This window comes from Rhinolophus hipposideros, assembly GCF_964194185.1.
Source record: "Rhinolophus hipposideros genome assembly, chromosome: 6".
NCBI classification, from domain to species: Eukaryota; Metazoa; Chordata; class Mammalia; order Chiroptera; family Rhinolophidae; genus Rhinolophus; species Rhinolophus hipposideros.
In genome coordinates this window covers 36,400,712-36,420,737 of record NC_138052.1, presented here as the reverse complement: position 1 = coordinate 36,420,737, position 20,026 = coordinate 36,400,712, and the positions used below count along the sequence as shown (strand labels likewise).

At 36.2% G+C, this 20,026-nt stretch overlaps 1 protein-coding gene across 2 annotated transcripts in view; it reads right to left on the bottom strand.

Annotated features, from left to right (window-relative positions):
- Positions 1-1,722: 1,722 nt before the first annotated feature.
- The window catches only part of GALNT5 (polypeptide N-acetylgalactosaminyltransferase 5), a 43,582-nt gene continuing 25,278 nt past the window's right edge, over positions 1,723-20,026 (bottom strand). For both annotated transcript variants that reach the window (XM_081051724.1, XM_081051725.1), the window contains 7 exons: positions 19,525-19,660; positions 18,777-18,896; positions 16,204-16,321; positions 14,925-15,248; positions 9,968-10,048; positions 6,298-6,459; positions 1,723-3,325 (listed from right to left, as the gene is read on the bottom strand). In XM_081051724.1, the coding sequence (XP_080907850.1) occupies positions 3,185-3,325; positions 6,298-6,459; positions 9,968-10,048; positions 14,925-15,248; positions 16,204-16,321; positions 18,777-18,896; positions 19,525-19,660 (1,082 nt within the window). In that variant the 3' untranslated portion in view covers positions 1,723-3,184. The remainder of the gene's footprint in view (positions 3,326-6,297; positions 6,460-9,967; positions 10,049-14,924; positions 15,249-16,203; positions 16,322-18,776; positions 18,897-19,524; positions 19,661-20,026) is intronic.

Here is a 20,026-nt window from a genome sequence, read left to right as displayed (position 1 = left end):
TGAGACCCATCTCACTGAGTTGTGTATGACAGTGAGATGGGACGCAAAAAGTGCCGAGCACATAGTAATTACTCAAAGATAATTAGTTCCCATCTATTTTCCTTCTATTCCTTGTAATTTCCTTGTTTTTATCCAAGATATCGGGGCCTTCATCTGAGCCATAACTTCTTTCCTGTGTTTGAATATAGAAGTTAAATTAAAGATGTTAAAACAAATAAAGATGGTGCTATCTGGTGTACCTCAACTTCTTTTTCTTGCATGACAGCACCTTGAAAATCCTTCTAAGCCATTCAAGAAATCAAGGTTGACTGGGGAAATTGAATTCATACAGTATAACTGGAATCTTTGCTCCTCTACAATCCCTAAGGTGGTATTAGAAGCAAGGTGTTTTAATATCTAAGAGAATGTTTCCAAATTAGTGTGGCGAAGCTAACAGTACATTGTAATCATGGCACATGGTTGTTTTTGTCCCGGTGAATGACAGCTGATTGAATGTCAGCAAGCAGAATCGTACAAATTTGATGTTGGTGATAAAACATGGTTGTACCAACAACAGCTGTGTCATCCTTTGTAAGGAGTAGGGTGGAAGCTCAGGGTAATTGTTGAAAAAGATCAAAAAAAAAAAAAAAGTCAAACCAAAAGGCTCAGATGCATTCAGATGGGTTTGGTGAGTTAGTTTTTGATCAAATAAGCCCCTGTAAAATATTATCAAAACTAAGCTTGTGTTTAAGGTAACAAGATGCATAGACATTTTTTTTTTTTAAGAAAGGCAATAAGTTAAGATCATCCAGGGAAAACTCTGAAGTCCCCAATAACACAGCCCCCTACTGAAAAATTCAGGGCTGACAAGGGCCCTAATGTGTCCCATGCAAGGGTTTCTCATTAGAAGTACCAGAAGACCTTGTAGCATTTATAACTTTATTACTGTCTTCTGCAAATAAAATTTAGAGGGCAATGCTTAAAACAATGTTGGTAGTAGATTTCACAATAAATCAATAATGTTAAGTTTAGGCCTATAAGATTCCTCACTAGTGATGTTACGTCTTCGTGTAACTGAGCAAATACATGCTAAAAGCTGTTTCTAAAATTTTACCCAAGAACAAACCTGTGATATATGAAAACAATCCTTTGTTATGTTGTTATTACAGATTCAAATATAGCTTCATATAATAAGTATTTCAAGGTAAAACCAGAAAGAGCACGCACTGAACAGACTGTAGAAGGTTTTTTTGAGGAAAACATTCACATTTCTTCCACTAGTGTACCTGAAGTTAAGTGTATTCAAAACATATTTCTTCTTTTTCTGAAAAAGGTTGAAGTTTTTGGTGGAAACTGTTTTGGGAAAATAACCTTCCAAAATTTTTCAGTTACAGGAAGAATTGCAAGAGGCACCCAGCATGTTCAGTTTGGTCAGCAATTCAATTAGGCATTTGGCAACTGACTTGTGTTTTATCCTCCACATGGCTCTGTTTTGAAAAGAATGATCTCATTTTCTAATCATTCTCTTATCTCATCTTCAAAGTCAATTATTTGGAAAAAAACTTAAATATGATGCAAATATGCAAACTGGTCTCTCCTTCCAATTTTTAGCTATCTCTCTGCTTTTGTGTAATTAATTGAGAGTTAAAAATACATTTGAAATAGGAAGTCAGAATAAAAGACGCCCACTTTTATCATCAGCTCAACTAAACAAGGTTTTTTTGTTTTTTTTTTAAATATTGTCAAGCGTATAGCATGATTATTCTCCAGAGACCCAAACCCAGCAAAAAGGTTTATGCATCTCTTTCATAGAAATGCTGTGAAACAGATTTGTTTGGGGCAGTGACCTGAGGCAACAGAATGACCGTGTCTTTGAAGATGCAAATTCTGATCCTGATTGTCCCACGAACTGGCCTGGGATTTTTAGACAGGTAATGTGTCAATTTTCTTACTAAAATGAATGTAAAAGAGTTAGGATTTCTAAGATCTCCTCTGATAGTCCCAATTATTGTCATACCTAAATTAGGGACTTGATTTAGTTCAAAGAAATATTGGACTTTTCCCCACATTTATCAGTGTTGTCATTAGGTCCACATCAAGGACTTTATTAATTTCCCCTTAGAGAGGTGCCAGCTCCCCTTTCTTTTGGGGTCAAGTCTAGGGCAATTTTTTCTTACCTCTCTTCCACACAGTGGCTTACCTCATTCTTTTCCCCTTTCATTATGTTTCCTTCACTTTATGTCTAGTTTGAAATCTTTAGAGCCCTTTTTTAACATACTTCCTCACTGTGAATGCTGCTAAATCTAACGTAGTATTTTATGTTAAAGAACTTTTTTCAGTGCTCTATTTCTGCTTTATTCATTTCAACCCCTTATTTAGTCCTGCGTTAGAGTATGTTCAATGATTAAATGTATGTTAGGTCACTACAGTGTGTTGTGATCAGCCTCTTTAATTTTGCCTTTCTTGTTTCTTTTTTAACCTCCACATACGTCTGTGACCATTTTTTTAGTATAGTTTTAAAAGCACAAAATGAACTGAAACAATGTCCACGTCTAGAACTGAACAAGCATTTGATGTCCTCACTTAAAAAAATACTTCCACAGACTCAGTTTGGTAAAAAGTATTATGCAGTGATCTAGATCAAAACTCTGCCATCACGGGGTATTATATCAATACTATTTCACACTGGAAGGTAAACGCGCATGTAGTCTAGAGGGATTTCACCAATGTGAGGGCTGTGTGTTTACAAGGTTTTCTAGCCATAGGAACGCAAGCCATTTATTTCTTTATTTTATTTTATTTTTGGATGAAAAAGTACTAAAGAAAAGATCAGGTGCACACTGATTTTAACCTACTTGTGGGCCAAAATAGCTGGTTATTATCAAACTCAATCATGGGCATCACTGTACTTCCCCAAGTACTTCTGTCTTCATTTTCAGGCATGGGGAACTTACAGGCTGAGTTTGAGCACAGGGCAGTCAGCAGGCAATTCGAAAGGCTGCCTAGAGCTGCTGAAGGACTCCAGTCAGATGATGGACTGTTTCCCTGAGTTAACTTTTGATACCTGGAATAATGTGACTTTTTAAATCTTCCATTCAACGTTGTTAATTTTGAAAATTTAAACTACCATGGGGAAATGCAGTCACCAAGTTCACTATCATTTTCACAGTGTCTAATGAGTTTACTAGATAACAACTGTTCCTCTTCAGTCTTCAAAATACTTTTCAAATTTCCACTTTTGATATGGCTTCTTTGGGTCACAAGCAGCAACTTTCAGGGTCTTCTGAGAAAAATTTCCTTCCAGGCATAACAACTGATGATAGTTTCCAAAAACAATGTGATTCACCTGGAGAGAAAGGGGATCTAGCAATGAGCCACAGACTGATTTTGATAACTGAGTAAAGAAGTGGCAACCAATAAAAAAAGAGAGATGTTTATATTTTCGATTCTTTAGGAATTATCCTGAACTAAATGAATAACATAAACAAAGGCTTTGGACTTTATTAAGTTTGTCTCTATTTCAAACTAAATCCTCATACTTTAAAGATAAATTTTCTGATCGTGTAGCTGATTACTACATTATTTAAAGAAAATAATTCCAGATGGCATTTACTATATTTGATGGATGATGGCTCCCTCACTGATGGTAAAGAAAAAAACACACAAATAATGAATTAGTTAATATCTTAATTAAGTACATGACTTAGAAAGCAAATTTGCAATATAAAATGCTAGAAATGATGTATTTTATTTATGATCTCCCTACCATAATCTGTGAGTACATAATTTCTGATGTCCAGAAAATTTAGATGTAATTAGAAAAAATATCAAAGGTGTTTCAGATGTTCTATTATTAATGTTCATTGATATCCTAGAAATGGTCAATAACCTACTTGCTCAGGGCTTTATAGTTTTTTCACTTATCAAACATGCCAATTACCCAGGACTATGAAAAAGATAATTATATATATGTATATTATATATATATTATATATATAATATATATAATATATATATTATATATATATATGTAATACTTTTAAAAAATTTCAAATGCGTGACTTCATAATAATTTATTTTACAGATGCTGCTACAAAAACCCTTGTAGAACTTTGGAACTATAATGCTTGAGTATGTTCAAGGTTTTGTAAAGGAGTTGTCCTTGAGCAAATTCATTCTTGATTGTCTACAATGTTCGGCTGGTGGATTGTAAATAGGTAACTAAATAACTCGTCCCCAACCTAGGGACACTTGATGTAAGAACTAGTGGTGGAGGGGCATTCCACGACCCAAATCCTCAAAGCTACCTATGAAACTCTTTCCTTTTAGGTGGCTAAAATCCAGAACATTTGGGAAGGGCTGACCTAGAGAACATCTTTTAAATGCTGATTTAGAAATGTATAATTTTAATAATTCATTCATATCCAGGGTCAAGCTCACTATTATCCTTCCTCCTTCCATGAAGCTCCCAACTCTTAATGCTTTCTAAAAGGAAAGACATGCTTCTGACATTCCTACTTTTATTCTTAATTTCTCTTGTTTTTAAGACTTACATGTTTTGGGGGACTTAGAAGGTTTAGTGTGATAACTACCAAAATATTGAAAAAGGAAGAAAGAACATTATCAAGATATTTATCTCCATGAAATCTAGCAGTATGAAAAGGGGAAACCAAGACAGAAGGCAATTCTGTAACATGTTACAAAGTCACCAGCACAAACAAGGTAGGGAAACAGCTTTTTAATGTTTCCCTTCTTAATTATATCACATCCTTTACAAATCGGCTTACCATTTAGGGTGACCAAAATTGGGTCTATATAAAAATCAACTAATTAAGTCTTAAATTATCAATGAGGACAACCCAGTTTGTAAATAAGCCTATGTGATTTAATAACTGCCTGCTCATTTCACCAGCCTGAAATCTTTTCCATTCTCAGATTTACTTCTGGAGGTAAGGACTGTGTTCTCGTTCTCATATATATATTCTTTCTCTCGCTCTTGCTCTTGCTCTCCTATTTCGTTTCGCTCTTTCTCTCCCTCTCCCTCCTTTTCTTTCTTTCCCTCCCTCCCTCTGTCCTTTAGCATGGGGTTAAGAGAGTAGAAGGTAAGATGTAATTTATTTCATAGACATTTATGGATTTCCCCAACACTATATAACATAAAATTAGCCTAGTATATACTAGTAATTCCTATTTTTTCTGAATAACTCAATAATAAACTTTATCACTAAAGAAAAAATATGTCCAGATGGAATTGAAATATAACAGAAAAGATCTAAAGGGAAAAAGACTAAAGAATATGTGGCTCAGGCCCTGATTTTTACCCTGGGCAGGAAGAAAAATAACCTGACGAGTATAGTCACTGGCTGTGCCTCAAAAGGATGGAGGCATTCCCAGGGAAAAGGTGTGCTTACTTTGGAGCCATCTCTGAGCAAAATAATGGTCTCCATAAACTCAATGCAAATAGTGGATTGGTGGCTACCTCCTAATGAGACAGAAAATTTGGGAAGGCAGTCCTTACATTATTTCTATTACCCTAAGGTCCTACACAATGCTTATGACTTTGTACCTTGTTAAGATAGAATTGGGAAAAATCAAGAGGACTTTGAGTGAATAGGGTAGAACAGGGATGTTCTGGTGATAAATATTAACCACTGGACCTCTGGAAAAACACCTCTTGATTTGTAGCATGGATGTAAATAATCCCATCAGGGCTGGTTTCAAGTTACAAAGCAGTATCACTGAATGTGAAGTTGGCAAGAACTGAATACAACTAGCTACTACAAGCTGGTGGGAGCTGGCTGTAGTAACCCTGGAGAGCCCGGGTCTCTGGAAGCCAGAGGGCATGAGAAAATATCTCCTGGTATGGAAAGGAGGCAGAATGTGGAACCAGATTCACGTTAAAATGCAGGGCTTATTGAAAACACTGCTCCTAACTTTCCCCATGTACTGTCTGTCCCTATAAGCTTTTCTAGTAACTAATGAGAACAAATTCTAGCCTATAAGCCTGACTTTTGGCATTGTTAATTGACTAAAGCAAATGACTTTTGGAAACATAGATGATGATAGCAATATAACCAAGAGAATATGGTGACTTCCATTTAAAATAACTGATTTGAGATAAATTTTATAAAAGAAAAAAAAAGACTTGACCATTTATAAAAATATCTGTTTATCTCTCTGTATGAACTTTCACACTGCCTCTATTGTCACAAACACACTTAAAGCTTCTGATTGAGGAAGCTGACAATGAGGGTTTGATGTCACATTTAGTTGAAATTTGGATTTGTGGTAAAGAAGAGGTATAAATATTTTGCTTACCAGTTCTGAATGAAAGACTGATGTTGATTTGTGTAGCCATTTTAGCCTTTTGTTTCTGTTATCACAAGGGTGCAGCCCCAGGTCTCCCTTATCAGGGATGGGAAACAAGCACCGTTCTCCATGTTTAATAAGTCTTAACCAGGTATAATTAAACTGTTGAAACTGTGGAAGAAATGAATAAAGAAAACATCACTTCAAACAGCAAACACAAGCAAGGGCTTTATCAAACATTTTTGTTAGTAAAGGGTAAAAATATAGGCACTCTGGTGGGATGTTTTGTATTCAAATCCTGGTACTCCCACTTTCAATTCTGATGGTATAGTATATTATTTATGCTGTCCAATCTCATTTGTCTCATTTTTAAGTTGGATAGCAATAGTGTCTGTCTCTGAGGATTGGATATTGACTGTCAAGTGTTTAGCACCCAGTAAGCCCTCAATAAATGTTAGTTGCAATAATACAAATGATTTAGTACAGTTAGTACATATCTACAAATGGATGTCACTTCAGGTGTTCTGGATCCCGGACAACTGTGGTGCTTGGAGCTTTGGAACGTTCAAACCACCACAGGATTTTATCCTTAGGCCACTGGGGCTACTGGCAGATCTAAGTCATAGTCCTAAATTACCTTGGTGGAAATTATTATGCTTCTTTGTTTGAGACTATCTAGATAGACAATTGGACTCTTAGAGGTTTTGTTTTATTGTAGGAAAGGCTAACAATCTTTCTTTGTCAATAGAACAAGGAATCAGGTTGCTGCTGTGTGAACATTCCCCAGTTCATAGAAACTGTTCTTGGAGAAGTCCAGTTTCCGGGAGTTGCCAATGTCTAGAATAAATATCAATTCAGGTAATGGAATCATGTTTTCAACTTTTATAAATATTTTCTCCAGTTGTTTACAACTCAGTACTATCTGCCTGGTCAATTTATCCTAAAGCTCTCATCTGTGGGACGTGTGTTGTTTTGCACCAATGTAAACATATTAGAAAAAAACAGACCACTGGTAAAAATCTATCCAAATGCTTCTATGTAATGAATCATTTGTAATGTCACTGAGATTTAACTTAGATTGTCAAGTATGTCATTGAGTTAGACCTCTCCACTGAAAGGGTATGCCCGGAGCATCATCAGCATCACCTAGGAGCTAGTTGGAAATGCTGAGTCTCGGCCCCTCTGTGGATGTATTGAATCAGAATCTGCATTGTAACAACCTCCCCAGGTGGTTTGCGTGCATATTGAATTTTGAGAATGTGGAAGAAAAAAGGGTTTTTAAAATTTTTTTTAAATTTATTTTATTTATTTTTAATTAAACTTTATTGGGGTGACAATTGTGAGTAAAGTTACATAGATTTCAGGTGTACAATTCTGTATTACATCATCTATAAATCCCATTGTGTTTTCACCACCCAGAGTCACTTCTCTTTCCATCACCATATATTTGTTCCCCTTTACCCTCATCTGAAAAAAGTGTTCTATGGGGAGTAACACACAGGGTGATGTCATAAATTCTTAACTGGGCAGGTCATGGTGGATATTCATTCCCCAGGCACATTTCTTATTTAGTAAAAGACTTGTCTTTGACTTAAGCAAGCCCTGTCCATTGCTTGTGTGTCTAGGTTAACACAGCTTTGAAATGTCCCCTTTCAGATCCCTTCTTCTACCTGGTAATACAGGACTAGGCTTTCAGACCCCTCCTTCGAATGTAAGAGAGTACATAAATTGAACTGTCCTGTAATTCAGTCTTTGCTTTGCTTTCTCCCACCCTTATGTAATCTTCTTTGCATTTCCTTCTTAATTTTAAATGCATAAAACAAACTACAAAACTGTTATTCTCCAGAACATTTGAGATCTTATTCCCTGGCATATGTCATCAGTTGGGCTCAAATAAACTCATAACAATTTTCTACAGGTTTGGACATTTCTTAAGTTGACAAGAAGCATGGTTGTATGTCATAGGATGAGGAACTATGCTATGTAGCTACTAAGATAAACTAGGTGTTACCTTGCAAAAGGATATCTCAACTTGTTGAAAAGTTAACTAGAGAAAATTTTAGGCAAGGAGCAAGATAGGGCTTGATGGTTCAATCCTAAGGTTTTATTCCTTTTGAGGTTTTTGTTTTGTTTTTAGATAAATGCTGTAGTCACTGGCTTGATGTTATCTCATTAATACTAGCAAGAATAAGTTAACTTCCTCCATGTTCCTTTACTTTTTATTACTCAAATAAACCACACAGAGAAGACGCTAAAACGGAGTAATAAGACAAAAAGGGAGATGGACATTTGTGGAAGGCAGGGACTGCATAATTTATACCTTTCTCTCTTAGTATCCACTCGAGAGACTATGGTTATTGAGACCAGACCTTGAATTTTCAGATAAAATACTAGTTAATCAGACACAGAAAGTCACTAAATGATGAGTCTTTAAGGATAGCATTATTTAATATTTTACTTTCATATAATTTGGACTAATTGTGGTTTTGTTTTACAGTTTATTACTTTCTTCTTTGACTTGTTAACATGTGCCAGTTAATTCTTTCAATTGATTTTTGACATTTTCTCTTTCCTCTATCTCCTCTCTTTCTTAATTAAGAAAAAGTTCCATTAGCCTCAAGTTTATAATCCACAGCTGAATTATAGCAACAGAAATGACAAAAATTCCTTCTCTTCTAGTATCAGCTTTGAATTAAAGGGTAGGGATGAGATGTGCTTGAAAATATAAACAATATCTCCAATTTGAAGCGAAGAAGTAAGTTTTGGCAAGTCTATTATCATCAAAAAATAATTTCTCTACCAAAGAGCAGTCTACGATTTTAGGGGACTCAATTCTACTTTTGAATCAATGTTCCTATGAGTCTCATTTGGCACTCAAACTGGTAATTGTCCGTACAGAATGAAAAGAGGTAGGGAACATGTGTAGGAGAGGAAGGTGCCATCACTCACAGCTCACCGCCAGCGCTCTAGAGTCACTGCTCTGTTCTCCCCAGCCTACATCTTCCCCTAAGCACTGTGTTCTGAGTTTGTGGGCATTTGCTGCAGGGTTTTTCACCATAGATCACAGATTATGCAATTTACATTACTCCCTTAAGATATAGAAGAATAGGGCAGGGGATAGGGTAAAATTTCTCCCTGAGATTAATTATTTAAAACTATGTTTTGTCTTTTTTCTTTATTATTTTATCTTCATATGTAATACATTATTTTTTCATTTTTTGTCTTTATTGTTATAGCAGTGAATGTTTCTGGAGCATAAGTGTTATGTATTTCTCTACATGCTTCATATGTATTACCTAATTTGATCCTCATGCCAGCTTTAGAGTAGGCACTATTATCAGTGCCATTTGCCTAAGTGTCAAGAAACTTATAAAGTTAACACATGTTTGTAAGTTATGGAGCCAGACTATGCCCCTGGTGGGTTGACTTCAGGACCCACACCTTTTCTCCCTCAGTCACATTGGTGGTGAACTCTCTTCCCATCAACCTTATGATGATAGAGAAATTTAGAAATTCATGATTGTTTCTACAAGCAAAAATGAATTTCTCAAGTGAGTGATGAATGTGTCATACCTTACACCTCTCAATTACACCGGTACCATCACCTGCTACCATCTGTACCATCACCTGCTGTACCATCATCAGCTGCTATGAGAGAGAAAACCCTAGCTCTGCATACCTTGCTGCTTCCGTCACAGTCTTCCAGAATGGCTGTGGTGTTTTTAATGGAAATGCATTTCCCCAAGGCCACATTAATAAGCTAGGAAGCAAAATAGAAGATATGCATTAAGAAACAAATATTTTAAAGTAAAACAAGACAGTCAGAGAACACAGAATATAAACCTACAATAAGGTTAAAAGATAGTTAATAGCTTAGCAGTGCTTAGCACTCTAAGATTTTATTGGTTGCTATCTCTAACAGAGACATAATGTAATCTTGCTAAAGTACAGCTTCAATCTGTCAATTTAGACCTGTGATTCAGCCACAGAGCTAACAAACAGAAGCTTTTAATTAACCCTTGCCTGGAATGCTGAATAGGGAATGAGCAAAAGGTGAAATGAAAAGCAGTTCTTTTCTTGGCTCAGGTTTGTCTGATGCATACATTAAAAGTCAATGCACATACTTGCCATTTAATCAAACCAATGGTTCCAGGCTCTGTAGCCTGGCTGACCCTGCCAAGCTATTTGACTGCTTAGGCACTGATTCATAGATAAATTGAGTCCTTCAAGAACAGCAGATTATAGCTGATTCCCTGTCAGAATCTTCCTAATGACTCAGGCAAGCTACAATTCATTACAGGAAAGTCACGAAAGCTAATACAGAGCCAAGCTTAAAGGCACTTCCTGGTAGGCCCCCAGGTTTTTAATGGATTTGCAGGGTCAAATATGGAGGCAGCTTTCTATAAGTCACTATTTAATGCAGAAAAATGTTCATTCCCTTGCCCTCTTTGACATCCTGGGCAGGGCTAACGAGATGGTGGGTTAATAGTGCAATTCTGACTTCTCGGATTTCTAAAGAGCTGTGCATAGCGAAGTCTACACTTGGGAAAGCCTCCTGAGTGGGTAGACAGTGAAGTCTTAGTTGCCAGGGACACTATGAGTGCCCCTCTCTGTTCTGCGGTGCCGAACACAGAAGTCTAATTCTGGGGTGCTTATGACGCAGGCTGTGTAGCTCACAGTTTCCAGCCTTCATAACACGGTGCTCAGTGAATTGGTCCCCATTTTTACATGCATAGCTTAGCTGGCAGTAAGGGGTATCTTCAGGGACCAGAAATGTCCCTGGGGGGAAGAAACACCCTAAAAGCAAGTGGTTACACTACAAATATTGGTAAGCAAGAGACCCATATTTTAAATGCAGGAGGAAAACTGGGGCATGGATAAACAAGAACGGTGGAATTACAGTTTCCCACATAAAGGTGGAAAACCAGAGAGTTAGTCTCTCAGTGGACTAGTGTACTGGGAAAAACAATTTACCCTTTAGCACAGGGAGACTACACAGAAGCTAGATTCTCCCAGATCTACAACCTTGCAATGACCTTCATTTGGGTTTGGGACGCGAATTTACACTACTTGCATGGAGTACTAACCCTGACAGACCCTCATGCACAGAAACAACATAAAAATAGTACCAGGTTGGTTACTTCTGGGTGGCTGGAATGCAAAAACAATTCCAGAAGGATAGAATCTCTGTCAGAAATCCTCAGAGAAAGCTCTATTCACAATTTAAAATGACAAATATAGGAGGGGACCATCCACCATAGCAAATGGGAACAGTCAGAACACACAGAAGGAATCAATCACCACAAATTTCAGAGGAGAGTTAACAGATGCAATAAGGTAAAATAATCCTGGAGATTAAGGAAAGGAAATGGTACCTCACTTGTTCTCTGGATCTTAACAGAGAAATATATAAATTTCTGTATTTGTAGATTATTTAGAAAGTATTCTATTTTCAAATGGGTTTGGAAAACTCTGGCTTCAACAAAGCTGAACAGGTTGTCCTATTCCAAAACCTCTCAGAACCTTCAGTATATTAATGTTTAACTTGCTGCTCCAAGAAGGAATGCAGTACAAGTGTTTGCCATATATATTTGAACATGGACTCTTATTTTTGGCAGCACAACTAATAACATTGCCCGGAACAATGTTTGGGAATCCCGGGTTCAACCAATTTCTCTGCATTTATTTCACATAGTCCTTTTATCCAAACACTGAAAGGCAACAGAAGGAAAAAGAAAACTTTTCAATCCCTGCCTCCCCCTCCACTTCATCTGAAGATCTATTTTCCCTCCATTTTATCAGAGATTACTGGAGAAATCTCTGATAAAGGAACTGTTATTTATCTCATTATGAATGGTTTTTCAAAACTGATTCTTTGTTTTTAAAGAATTTTATCCGTGCTTTACTGTGAGCCATTTCAATCTTTATAAAAAAAATCAGGTGTATATTAATTTTAAATTACCTGTTTTGAATTATTTTATTTTCCAATTTAGGAAGTGGGAATATCCCACAACATATCACAGAGTACTTAAACATTAGATTATATAGGCCATTTGCTAACAGTTTAGTCCAATATAAATACACATCATTGGTGAGGTTATTTTATTAATTACAAGTATTTTTGGTTCAATAAGAAATAATTTGTTCTTATTAAAAAAATGTAACTTTACTGGATTTAAATTCCTAAGTGTATATGTTGAAAGAAGGGAAAACTTGCAGCAAGTAACAAAAAGTTGTGGAGTTTATTTTCTTGGAGCTCCTCAAGATTGTCTATCCAAAATAATGGTTTCGTTAATCTGAATTTGAATTGCCTAGAGAAAGTTCCCTATTTTATTTTATTTTTTTAATGGCAATAATACTCCTTACCAGTTGCTTCAGAGGGGAGCAAATGACATCTTTATTAAAATTTGTCTGAGGAAGGCAACAAATAATAAAGTAGAAGGAAATAATTTGTTAAAAATCATTTAAAAATATTTTTTTGTACTTTGATATATTATAGCTCAGGCATTAGAAGGCTGTTTCATTAAGGATAGCTCTTTAAAAATGTCAGTGAGGCTCCAACAAGTTAGCCTCAAACAGAAGGCAAAAGGTAGTTTTTTAGTTCCCTCTGGTGGTTAACGTTCAGTAATGCTCTTGCTGAGATTTTTGTGTTAAGACAGTAAAACATGGAGAGAATTTCTTTTCTTTTCCTGATTAAGAGAGAGAATTTAAAAATGTAAATTTATTTTTACAGACATATTATTTGAACAGTGTATAAATCCAGCGTATTCTTCCTAATGAGTTACCTCAGATAAACTATCAGATTGAACCACCTGACGTAGCTGCTATTCTATTTTGACCTTTAACGATGGCAATTTTATAATACATTATGTTACATACAAATAGGTCACATATAGTTGTTTGTCAGCTGAATTTTATAAAAACAGAAAAATTTTTGGACTAAGTTTCTGCTTTTTCATACTGTTCCAAGATCTCCCTATACCCAAGGAGAATGGCTTTACTAAGTCCTTGTCATTGGTAGATTTGCTAGTCAGAGAGTGGTTGGCTTGCACAATCCACTTTCTAGGGAGATTGAAAAATGTTTGTGTAAAAAGCAGGCTTACTGATAGTCAACTCTGAGAATCTCTTGCATGAATAAAAAAATAACTCTGAAAGAAAATTAAACAATACTGGGAATATTTATAAATAAAAATTAAATGAGAAATAAAACAATAAAAAAAATTAAAAATATGCATGACTGGGGAAGAGCTCTAGGTCCAGGCTTAACTAACCATCTCTGAACACATTCTATGGTAAATGTCCTCATATCTTGTCATTCTGTTCAAATTAATCCTCACTCCTAGAATGGGTTTGAAATGGCTTTCATCCAGGTTCTCCTCTTCCTTGATTTTATTCTTAGCTTTGTACTTTATCTAACCTATTTAGCTTGGCTTCTTCCCTTTTGGTACATTACTCTGTGCCCTGGAATTTCCTCTGGTACTGTCTGACAATTTCTGTTATTTTCAACCCTTCTGTGAAATCTGTGAAATCCTAATTAAATTATGTTATCCCGTTGATTAACCCTACTCAATAACTTCCCATTGCATTCAGAACAAAGGAAGGAAAGAAGAAAGGAAAGGAGGGAGGAAGGAAGGGAGGGAAGGAGGGCAAGCAAAAAAAGAAAGAAGGAGAGAGAGAGAGAGAGAGAGAGAGAGAGAGAGAGAGAGAGAGAGAGAGAGAGAGAAAGAGAGAGAGAGAGGAGAGAAGAAGAAGAAGAAGAAGAAGAAGAAGAAGAAGAAGAAGAAGAAGAAGAAGAAGAAGAAGAAGAAGAAGAAGAAGAAGAAGAAGAAGAAGAAGAGGAAGGAAGGAAGGAAGGAAGGAAGGAAGGAAGGAAGGAAGGAAGGAAGGAAGGAAGGAAGGAAGGAAGGAAGGAAAGAAAGAAAGAAAGAAAGAAGGAAAGAAGGAAAGAAGGAAAGAAGGAAAGAAGGAAAGAAGGAAAGAAGGAAAGAAGGAAAGAAGGAAAGAAAGAAAGAAACCATTTAATTCTGCCTACAAGTGATATGACTCTTCCATCCTCTTCAACTTCATCTGGTGCCCTTCTTCCCTCTTTCACATCCTGACAACAGTCATCTTCTTTCCAGTTCTTGAATGCCTCGGACGGTCACGTGTCTTAGAGTTTTTGCACAAGGGCTTCCTCTGCCTGGGGCGCTCTGCTTTAGAACCTGGCTGATTCTTCACCTTTCAGACCTGGCCTTCGAAGTCTCCCCAGGGTTCACCACTCTAACTTAAGCTTCATCACTTGTAGCCAGTTCCCTAAATGAGAGCTGTTATGTTTTTTATTTACACTTTATTTGCTTATTTCTTACCTTTCTTCCCTACTTAACTTTAAGCTCCACAAAGAAAGGAACAGTCCACTTCTGAAATACCGCCCAGTTTATTGATAGTCGGTATTTGCCAAATTAATCAATGAACATGGCTACCTAGAAGCCTTTGTCAACTTTACCTATACTCAATCTTCAACCATTTTTTGTCTCATCTGCACTTATCCTAGGTATTTATTTATAATGGAATAATTCATTCTTTCCCACACATTTTGAAAGCTGTTTTTGGAATTTTCTTTTTATGGAGTCAGATATTAAATAGCTGCTTGAACTTACCACACCACTAGCCCTCACAATGGGAGCCTTCAAGTCAGGGAAAACATTCTCCAAGTACCATTTGAAACTTTTACATTTTAGTTTCTTTCGAAGTTCCCGTTGCTGCGTGAGGTTTCCGACATCTAACCCTTGGTCTATGAGGTGATCCCCGTGGCCATAGAAGAGCTCCTTATACTCATCAAGCCAGACCTCAGCAACCCGCACCAAGTTCCGTTCCACAGTCTTCATCCGGTCTTTGGGGAAGGAATACGGGTTGTCATTTCTGAATATGTGGCCCACTCTGGAACAAGGAATGATCTCAATTTCGCCACCACACATCCACACCTGGAATAGTTTGATGATAAGCATCAACTATCAAATCATTGGCCATAAACCATGGGCAATTAACAATGAATGACAAGAACCCATCTAATAACGTTCCCCTTCCCCATCTAAAGTATTATTCTCAACTTCTAAAATCTTTGTCAATAAGAAATTAAAGTCAATGGGTTTATTTAGTTTTGTGTGTTTGGTATGTTGCTGTGGACCATCTTAGAATTAGTAAAATATTTTTTCTTCCTTCCCTCCCCTGCAGTGTAATTTTTTTTCTCCTAAAGAAATCCTCACAGAATTCCAATATATAAAATGAGTTCCTGCTTTAGTTGAATCAGGGAAAGGAGTATGTATTTCCATTTCCTTGAACAAAACTCAGAAACCAGTCTTCTTGATAAGGAGCTTAAAGTAATATCCTATACATCATCCCACTCCATAGGAAAGCAGTTGTTTTTTTGATGTTCTCCATTATGGCGGTTGCTGTGGCTTTCTTGGCTATTAATCAATGATTGTGTAAATACCCAGAGTTGTATGCTATGTCTTCCTATGGCCTGTTGGTGGCCTGCTCTAGAGTTACTTTTTGTGCTTCTGTCTTGTGCTCTCCAAGATGACCCATAACTGAATGATTTCATTACTTTCAATATATCAGACAAATGTTCCAGGAGAGTTATTTTATGTCAACTATGAATCCCATAGCATTTACATTGAATGGCAGACAATTATTTCCCGCATATGCAGATACAGAAACAGTGCTGTAAAATATTAGGAACTCAAATAAATTTCATGAGTGTTATTGATTCTTCCAAATTCAATCTTGGATATGAAAACATTAATCCAGAAGCCCTACAATTCCTGTGACACTTCCTCGCAGAGGCAGTCACGTATCTGATTGTATTAGTAAAATGAAACCATTAAAAAATGATAAACTCTTAATTACAAATAGAATTTGAGAAACACTTCATAATACCTTGAACGACAACTCCATATTTTCTCCACCCCAAACATCAAGCCCGGGGTCATATGTTCCAAGTTCAAAAAAGTAATTTTTATCAATTGAGAATAATCCACCCGCCATGACGGGGCACCTACAAAAAGAAAAGTTTGTTTTTTATACTTGCATGTCATGGGAGCTCAACCTTTAGTGTGGATCGCCTGTATAGTTTGCGATGGACTTGGGAGATGTTTCAGAGTAACTACCAAGTGCCAGGAGGTCTTGGAATGGAGTCAAAATAGCACTTAAGTGACAAGTTCCCTGGTTCTTGGTGGCAGAGCTTGATTCGGGTCAGCAAAGATAGGGCCTGGAACTAGGATTCTCATTTGTCCTCTGCTCCTTGACACAGACTCTTTGTAGATGTTATTTTTAACAAACACTTATTTAGTGCTAAGGGAGTACCAGGCACTGTTATAAGTAATACATATGTATTAACTCAGACTTCTCAAAAATCCGGAGAGTGTGTACCATCAAGAAACTACAACACAGAGGTAAGAAACTTTCCCCGTATCCACCTGGGGTATAAACTGAGGTGTCCTTGCTTGACTCTGTGATCTCTCATTGCACTATACTGACTCAACTACAGGCAAACTTACTGACAGCTTTTTATGTGGCAAATACTTTTTAAAGCTCTCTCTCTCTCTCTCCTCTCTCTCTCTCTCTCTCTCTCTCTCTCTCTCTCTCTCTCTCTCTCTCTCTCTCTCTATATATATATATATATATATATATATATAGATATATATATAGAGAGAGAGTATATATAGAGTATATATATATATTATATATATATAGAGTATATATATATATAGAGAGAGAGAGAGTATATATAGAGTATATATACTCTATATATCTATATATAGAGTATATAGAGTATATATATTCTATATATAGAGAATATATATGTGTGTGTGTGTATATATATATATATACATATATATATATATATATATATATATATATATATATATATATATATAGAGAGAGAGAGAGAGAGAGAGAGAGAGAGAGAGAGATTATCTGATTTATTCTCAAAACAACCTAAGAGTTAGCTACTTTTATTAGTTTTAATGTAAAAATAAGGGAACAGAGACTTAAAGAGGTTAAGTAGCTTTTTAAATCTCACACCACTTGTAAGTAGTAGAGCTGAGATTTAAACCCAAAGAAGAGTCTGACTCTAGAGCCTTCCCTACTGTGATTGATCATGGGGGAGAGAAAGTACGTTTGATTAGACAAAGTAGTGATCACTCCCATGGTGGTCACCACTGAGCCAGCTGAAATCAGTTTCTGTGGAGAGCCTGTCTTTTCTTTAGGGTCTCCAGCAATCTAAAGGGTAAAGTAATTCTTGCCCCACATCTAACCCCCTTCCTCCATTATTTATGTACATATTCTCTCTGTATCCCAAATCCCAGATGTCCTTCCTAGATTATCCAGGATGCATACTCTTCCTAACTTTATGTTGAATATAATCTGAACTAGCCACTACATTGATCCTCAAAATGGGAGTCTGAAAAATGCAAAGCAGTTCTTTAGGTATAGGATCAGAGCAAGAGTGTTCAATTCACACAGATCTGAATTTGAATGCCAATTTTTTCTTTTACCAGCTGGATATCCCCTGGAGAATTACTTAACTCTTTTAAGTCTCAATTTCCTCATCTTTATAATGGGAATAATACTATCTCTCTTCTAGGGTTATAGAGAGGGTTAAATGCATATTGCTTGACAAATGACAGTAATCCTAGTTCATTGGCTAGAAGTATCAATTCTGAAAGAAAGCATCACACCTGGCGAGGGATGAGGCATGCTTTATCGAGGGGTAAGTTCAGGGAAAGCATGTTGTAATGTATAGTCTGGGCTCTGGCTTTCTCTTGGAGCTTGCTGGCTTGAGTCTATGTCAGTTCTTTCTCCAACGTGGAAAGCTCAGGACTCCCACTACTTTGGCTGAGGCTGGCTGCCTGCTGGTCCTGCAGGTCTAGACTCTGGAGAAAGTGTTAGCAAGACTCCATTTTGGCTTGAGGACTAAGCTGTATTCTTCAGTCCAGCTTTTCTATCAGTAAAGCCCTGATTTTAATTAATATCCAGCTTCAGAGTTTATTTATTAATTCATTCACAGAAGTTGGCACACCTCCCATGGAAGGGGTAAGACTAGACTGGAAACGAAAATCCTAACAGTAGCTATTATTATAATGATACTTCTGTTATTATTGTTTACTCTGTTAATTCTTATTCATCTTGATTTTAACATTATGTGTATTTATATAGCATGTATGCAGCACATTCAACTAGCTTAAGGTTTCTTAGGTTGTAAATCACAGAGAACAGGAATAGCATTAATGAATTTCACTACAGTCAGGGTGCAATTGACTGTGTAAAAATAAGTATTGGTAGTGGGAAACCAATTTCTCAGGAAAACTTTGTTTGCTTTTGGCCATCTATTACCATAGGTACAACTGTAATTCTTGATATTCTATGGAATGACAGGATATACTTGTTTTGTGAAATCGCTTCTTAAGAAACGTGACTGCTTCCTATCTTAAATTTCACACACTTACCTTATTATATCAGTTTCTTTAATTTTATTTTTTGCAACAATGTCTGGAGGAATTGTTCTCCAACCAAAGTTCATGGGCCACACAAAGATGCCTCTTTGAAAGTTGTCCACTGTCATGTAACTAATCCAGGAAAAAAAAACAAAAGTGCTGCCTGAGATCATACACATATACTGATCGACCCGACACCATGTCTTGTTCAAATGTGTGAAATAAGTGATTAGGCAAATTTTTAAATAACAAATTTTTAAATAACACTTCATAATACCTTGAACAATACAATACAAATTTTTAAATACAAATTTTTAAATAACACTTCAAGAAAATTTCTGAGTACAATTTTCAGTGACTAATTGGCTGGATTGCTGATTTTTAACTTATATTTTTATTAAAAAATGTTCTGGCCATTTGGGGGGTAAATAACTTATAAGCATATATATTTCCCACAAAAAATAACTAATTTTAAGGAAAACAAGTATTTTGGTGTTCAGCTGACTAGAAAGAGGAAAGAACTGCAAAATGAGTATTCAGATTTATTGGTATTAGGGTTAAGAATTTGTGATGATCAAATAAACAGATTGGCCTATTCTGAACCCAAGATATCTATCATATATTTCCATTTATTTAAATGAATAAACTGTGTATTTCTTTGATTTGCAAAAATGTACATATTAGGAGTATGACCAGTACTTTCTGTTGCTGCTGATTAAAGACTCACTTAGAAATATCTTGTGGAATATGACAATATTACCTCATATCCTTATCATTGATGACTTCAATTACTGGACAGGCTACTTTTTTTCTACTTAAATAAACTCTTTCCAGAAGAGGTTCCAACCAACCAATGTTACATTCCACGTGAGAATCTAAGAATGTCAACACATCACCTAGAGAGCCAGAAAAAAAATCATTTGAAAATGAGATAAAAGGTCTTAGGGGTTGCTCCAGAAGTATGGTTGTAAAGGCCATAGTCTTTTCTTCTCACTGAATTTTCCTGATAATTTCACTTTATAAGGAAATTTAAAAAAATTATAAGCAATTGTGTTGTGCAAGTACCATTTATGTTTGGGAAAATTGATAAGCCACTTAAATGGGCAGCCAAGACTCTGAAGGGAGTACTTAGTATTAGAGGTGGTTGCTTATGTCTCTTCTAAGGAGGTGGGTGTCATTAACTCTGAGGGTGGAGGATTGGGACTTTTTTCTGCAGAAAAACAGGAGGAGGTTGAAATTCCAAGTTTGGCTTTAGGAATGAT